At 40.4% G+C, this 6,961-nt stretch overlaps 1 protein-coding gene across 1 annotated transcript in view; it reads right to left on the bottom strand.

Annotated features, from left to right (window-relative positions):
- Positions 1-5,788, bottom strand: part of MPG (N-methylpurine-DNA glycosylase) — an 11,578-nt gene extending 5,790 nt beyond the window's left edge. The window contains exons 1-2 of the mRNA XM_010188863.1: positions 5,567-5,788; positions 2,028-2,232 (exon numbers count right to left, since the gene is read on the bottom strand). Coding sequence (XP_010187165.1) covers positions 2,028-2,232; positions 5,567-5,788 — 427 coding nt within the window. The remainder of the gene's footprint in view (positions 1-2,027; positions 2,233-5,566) is intronic.
- Positions 5,789-6,961: the final 1,173 nt, after the last annotated feature.

Raw genomic sequence — 6,961 nt, 5'->3', positions numbered from 1 at the left:
ACTCTTTCCAAGCGACACCTTAAGAAAGACTATGTTTGTATTCCTTTCATAGTCTGCTGCTCAGTCAATCAGGTTATCTCAGCATTCCCAGGGACACTCTGAAATACTTAAGATATTTTCCATTGAATTCCCTGCACAAAGATAATGAGACCAATTACATCAGAAGTTCATGCTGTAAAAGCAGAGCGTGGTCTGTGCTACTGAGACACAAGACACATTTCTTTTGCCAGTGTTGCCTTGTTTTCTGCACACCCACAGCCAGATGTGAAACAAAGTTTCCACTACCTGTCCCCTATCCAGAAAATGAAACATTTTTGCCTTCTACCCAGGCACCCAAGTGCCATCACTAAAGATGACTTCCTCAGTGCTTCCCTCAGACTAAACAGGACAATCCTTCTCCGCCTATGTTAGGATGGGAAAAGCATCTCAGGTATGATTCGTCCTCAAATTCTCTCTTTCAGCACATGGGCAAATACACCAAAGGAAGATGCATCTGTGATACACAGCACGTGTAGCTACTTATTGTTTACTACAGCCCGTTCCTGCCAGAGCTGGCACTGACAGCTGTGCTTGGTGTCAGCAAAGCTGCGTGTGTGACGCGCTAATGGGGAGTATGTTTGTAACAAAAAAAGCCAACTAAAACCATCACAACAGGGAGCTCTTTAAATGATTCGCTACAAAACTAAACAGGTATATAAGGGAAAACTTCCTAATGTATCAATTTCAAAGAAATCTTTCTAGAATTCAAAGGCTAAGCATTGTTGTTTTTAGTAAAAATTATTATCTCTAATATTTCAAACACTTAAGAATCCCATCCTGAATAAAAGAACATTCTGCTTTTATTATCTGAACAGATTTGGCAGAGACAACGCAATGAAATTCACACGTGTTCATCCCCCAGACTCTAGACCTCCATTTACAAAGGCGGGCTCTTCCCTCCTGGCTGTTTCTCTGCGTGGCTCCTGTCCAAAGGCCAAAACCTGAGGATTAATGGTCACTGCTACAACATTTCCTTTCCACTTAGGAATATACAAGTGGTGTTTTGGTTGGTTTTTTTGGTGGGGTTTTGGTGGTTTTTTTTTTTTCCCTGTATCTTTGAAATGACAAAAAAGAAAAGAAATTGTTGAGATTTTTATTTTTCCTAACAAAATGAGTATTATCTAAGAACACCTGCTGCCATTTCAAAGTATCTAATTAACCCTTGCTTTATTGCAAGGCAAACACTGTCATTCTTATAGGAATGGATAGGAATCCATTTTAGATAGGAATCCAAATTTTAGAAGTAACACTTGCATGCTAAGAGGAGCTGTGGAAGGAGAGTCTCAGTAAATTCCAGAACCATTTGATTAGGGGTTGATTATATTATCCTGAGAATAAGAAAAGAAGACTGAAGATTCTGTAGTAGTCTGGATATTTTTATCTGGGTTGGGTTTTTTTGTTTTAAGATACAGCACAGCAGCTAAAATGCTCCTGCAGTGACTCCTTAAGCTTAGGACATCTCAGACCTTTTTGTTTTCCCCCAACATTTACAGCTTTTGAAGATAAAGGCAGGAGACAGAAGAGTTTATTGTCATGACAACAGACACCAAGATTCAAGCTGTCATTAGACTGCAAATTTACTTCTACATCACCACTTTCAAGGAACAAAGTTCACTGAAACACATGAATAAGGCAGCAGCCCAGCTCATCAAAACTGAAAACTCCATCCTATCAAGGCTCTCCTCTATTTTTTCCTGTACCTGAATGGCTCACAGAGCTCATAGCCAGGACCAGCACCGCACCAGGCTGGTCACTGTGCAGCTGGACAGAGGCCTTGCTCGTCACGTTGAAAGTGAGCACACCCTGTCCACAGTTACATACTCACACTGCTCATGATGGCAAAACCCAGGTCCCAAGGACACTGTCAGCAAGTCATTGACTTCACAGAGCCTCTAGGGAGCTCACAAGTGACTGCAACATGGCAAGCATAGCCTGAAATACCAGCCCCATGCTATAGGCACTAAAAATCTCTTTTAGCCTCAACTTACCTTGGCTGGAAACATTCACGCAGAAATAAATGCCGTAGATCTGATACACGTACAGAGTTCCTGGTTTCATGAACATTGCTGCGTTTCGTTGAGTTTGCTTCCCACCTTTCGAGTGGGAAGCTTCATCTTCCCCACCCAGATAAGCTTCTGTTTCAACAATCCTCCCCCAGAGTTCTCTGCCATCAGGAAGTTTGCGAACTAAAATCTGAAAGAGAGGTCAGAGTGCATCAGTTAGCAACCCTCTGCAAAATAACCAGACAGCAAGAGCTGTGCAAACAAAAAAGTCAGAAAAAAGGACCCGATGTACCACATACTTTCCATCTCGCAGTCCAGTCTGTAAGCGAACGTGAACTTTCTCAGCTTCTGCTGTCCAGGTCAGAGCTCGGTACAAGAAGTTCCTACCTGTCACTCACCCCACAAAATGCCTGGAGTGTCTAGATGTGGTAGTAACATAAAGAACCAGTTTATGATCCTATATACAATAAAGCCCACAGAGCTGGTTTTGAGGTGATTTTCTGTATTCTCTACCCCAATCCACTAAGCTTAAGGCAAAAAGCACCCAATATCAACCTGGAAGCATCATGAATGTATGTTCTTTAGATCAGAAGAAAATGGCAGTGGCACAATTAAACACTGCTATGATTGGTCTCTCTCCATAGAGATGTTTCAAACAAGCCCTAGGTCCTAACCGTAGAGACAAGCGTGACCACAGGGAGCATCTATGTTATTTCTGTATTTGCTGCACCACAGAGAGGGGCAGTGCAGGAGAGCTGGGAATTGGCTTCAGGAAGACAACAACAGATCTCTGTTATTACAGCATGTTCCCTGCTGCTGGTACCTCCTTAAATAAAACAAAGCAGATGTGAGGAAAACAAACATGATGATGAAAAGATAATCTTTAAAAATAAAACAAACACTAACTTTTGTACAAAGTTTTTTGTGCTTGACCCAATTTCTAATCTTCTTATTTTACTTAATGTGTGTTTAAGGAATACTGCAGTACAGTCTCATTTAAGCAACAGCTATCAGGTTAATTGTAGTATATTCAGTGTTTCTGTATTTGAAAAGCAGCGGTGCAAAAATGGCCTTCAAGAAACAAAGCTTAATTCCCAAGAGATGTTTGTGCTGGATTGCTAATGCAGTTACTGACCTGGTCCAGTGCGGATGCTCCGGAAGTCAGCTGCAAATGTTGCAACTCCAGCGTATCATGGTTTCCCTACAGCACTTCTCAATTTCTTGGAACTGATCACTTTATTATTTTTATGAAAAACGCAGTGACTTCAGAAGAACACTGGTGTTTGGCAACTGCCGGTAAACACCCCAAAAGCACACCCGTGTGGCCACATTTCTCTTTCACTGTGATGAAATGCAACGGTTAGATTTTAAGTGTGCAAGCACGTCCCCGACTCTTCAGACACACCAAATATTCACAGTTAAACAGTTTTAAAATGGTGATCATTCAGAATTCCTCATAGTAAACTGTTTTATAGAGGTTTTTATTTCTCATTGAGGATGTATCTTGGTGTTATGACAGTTCAGTTTGAATTGTCATTATTGCACGTATGTTCTGGAGTATTACTTGTTTCTAAGAACTTGAGTATCATGTTTAAGGTAAGCAGTATTAATATACGAGGCAACCCTCAAATTTGGTAGAATTAAGACAATAAATGAAACAGTAAAATACCATTATAGTTATAATGCTAAGAAAATGAGAGATTAGACGGGGTCATGGGAGACTAGGGGTTATACTTTAAAGAAAATCTAAAATTAGCATAGAAATCACCTGCCTTGTATTTCTAGGCCTAAACAGGAAAAAGATACAATTAGGACTCCATTATCATCTGCCTGGGCTAACTGAACACATGTGGATGTTGGGAGTACTGGGAGACTTCAGGTATCAAGCAGAGCAAGTAAATATCACAGCAGCACAGGACACAGGCTGTGGGTTTTAGACACCATCAGATGCTTTGCAGAGTGAGTAACTGGGGTTCTTACAAGAAAAGACTGAACTCCCCAACTGATCCAAAGCAAAATGCAGTCTTCACCAAAGACTTATCCCTGAAAAACAACTTTGTATCACGACCATGAAGTACAGAGTTCCATGTTTTTCCACAAGCAATAATGTCCAAAAATAATCTATCAGAGTTGTGTTTACCAGCAAAAAGGGGAAACTACATAAAGTGAGGAAGCTTTTTAGGAAGAACTTAAAAGAGGCAGCCAAAGGTTAACGCTGGAAAGGCAAGCCTCTAGCAGGATGTCTATAAAAGATCACAAACACACATGATGTATCAAAGAGAGGTTAAGACAGGCCAAAAAACCCGGCAGGGTTAAAAAGCAGAGCAAAGGCGTCAATTACAAGCAAGATAATAACCTCAGAAAATAAAAAAGGGCTAGACACAGCAAGACAGGCCAAAACCAACAGTTTGTGGAACAAATTCCTGAAGCTATCTAAACGAATGAGAACCCAGAGAGCCTGTTCACGCTACAGACAATAAAGGTGTAAAAAAGACTCAGAGAAGATAAGACCATTTTGCAGTTGGGTTTAGGAGATCCCAGACTGGAACTTTTTATAGCGAAAACACTGGAGAAACGCCTTTCCATGGAAACAGTCAGAGTTTTTTGATGGGCTCACTAAGCAGAAGAGACATGTTTCATCTCCCACACTCTGATTTCCAGAGGCTTTTGACAAGGTCTAAAGATTCCTCAACATTTCTGCAACAGGATAAGGGAGCAACTCCTTTAAGGAACAACTAATGTCTTGAAAATTCTGCAACAAGAGGTAGGAATAGTAGTTTTCAGAGTGATGAGAGTTAAACTGTGGGACTGTGGAGTCCTAGATATCTCCACTCTATGGCCTGTGCTGCCTGGCATATTTGTGTTAATAATCTCAGAAAGGTGATCATTCAAGAGCTCACCATGTGGACTGACAATATGAAGTTATTCAGAACAGCAAAAATAAAAGGAGGTAGTATGAGATATAACTTTGAAAGCATACAGGGCAGCATTAAAGAAAGTACCAAGCAGGCTGCTGAACTGGCAGATAAGAATGAAATATTTGAGTACACTGTGCCAGTGGATACTGCTCAAGAAAGGCCAAAGGCCTTTAGCATCACAAGAGTAAAATGGAGGCAGAGATGCTGCTGACTGCAGAGCACTACTTTCTACTGGGCTAAACAAGAGCCAAAAACAAATAAAGGAATACCTGAAAGGAAAATAATGGGCCTGAAACAACCTTCAAACCACAAACAGGAAAGTACATTTCAGTAAACCAGAAAAAAGGGAGAAAAACTCCACAAAAAACTAATTCTGAAATGTGACAGTAAACTAAGCCTGAAAAATTGCTCCTCTGACTTCATCCAAAATAGATCTGGCTACTAGTCTTTAAATTCCACTGAACTTAACAAGAGAAGGAATGAGAGCTGTATTCTTAAAATAGAAAAGCCCTGGAGTCAAATGGCAAAGAAAGAATTTCATCCTTTTACACTAAGTTTTTAGCTAGCGCATGCTCCAGTACAGTAATCTCAGTGTTCATGTCTTACCTGTCCCAGAAAGGACTTGGCTAGACTAATACAGGGCTGGTTGAAAAAATCTGCTGCTAGCCGGGAAGAATTTTTTTTCTCTATCACAAAATATTTGCTGCTTTTTGGAGGAGAATCCCCATCAGGCGTAGTGTTGAGGTTCTGCAAGCCATCAAAAGGAGGGAGGCTGGAGTTGCTTTGGAGAGCACTTAATTGAGCCAATAGCTTTCTTTTTCTTGGCATAGTTCTAGAAAATTGATATAAACATAATTAGGAACATAAAAAAAAAGTAACTCATTTCTACAAACTTATTTTTACACATCTCTCCACCACAATGAATCTGGAAGCTATAACTAACTGGACAACCTAGGCAAACTACAGAAGCAGGTGACAGATTTAGCTGTGCCTACAACAGGCTAAACAAATACTGGGCTCTACTGATAAGCAAATCAAAAACTACGGTTTGAGTATTCATCTTTTAAGGACTGCAAATAAAAAGCAACTCTGCTCCACGTAGCAGTAAAAATAAGTTTGCTGTTCGGTTGAGATACTCAGAAACTGAAAACAAAGATGAACCAGTACTACATACTTTTTTACCTATAACTAATCTGTTAAGGAGACAGAAAAACTAGGACAATTGTGTTAATGAGAAAGTCCACAGAAGTCATGTATCAATCACTTTAGACAGCAACGTAACCAGATCAGAATCTAAAACTCCACAGGACACAGAACATTTGAGTTTGGAAATGTCCGATTTACGGTCACAAAGACAAACTTGGTTATCACGCTGTAGAAATGTTTGTGTTAGAGCCTCCACAAAACAAGCTCTAAATTCACCAGAAGGATGAAGAGCAGTCTGTTCCCAGCAGCAGTATGGATCTGAGGCACCTACGTCCCCAGCGATTGTTCTTCTAGGTGTGTCACCAATTTACCATGCGAGCTTCAAAAAGTTGAGGTTTCTTTCTCTGTGCTGCAGTCCTTATACCTGTTGAATGAGAAAAAGCCTTATTAATCCCTGTATAAAGCACTTTGAAATAGGCTAAGAGATTTTGGAGCTGGAGATCAAGATACCAAGAGTGCGTCATTAGTTCAAACTCAAGAATAATTTGCAGTTTTCAATTGGTCTAGCAGAAGACCATCTCCCAGCTGGGGCATTGCTGGAGATGACCTTGAGCCTTTTTTATACAAAGGCTATGAGAATAGTGCGGAATGCACTTTTATACTGAATGCACCAAAAGCTGAAACCAAACTTTTAACATTCCCCCATTGGCCTCAAAAAAGGACTTACAAGAGAGAGCGAAAAGACCAGGTTTTAGAAGATGCCTTATCAGTTCTGAAATTCAACCTCATGTAGATAGGAGGGGAAAAAAGCAAAAGTTCCATGGAAACGGAGAAAGAACCCTGCATTCAGTTGAA

This window comes from Mesitornis unicolor, unplaced genomic scaffold, assembly GCF_000695765.1.
Source record: "Mesitornis unicolor isolate BGI_N332 unplaced genomic scaffold, ASM69576v1 scaffold32487, whole genome shotgun sequence".
NCBI classification, from domain to species: domain Eukaryota; kingdom Metazoa; phylum Chordata; class Aves; order Mesitornithiformes; family Mesitornithidae; genus Mesitornis; species Mesitornis unicolor.
The sequence above is the reverse complement of the archived record's forward strand: the minus strand, read 5'-3'. Positions and strand labels throughout refer to the sequence as shown.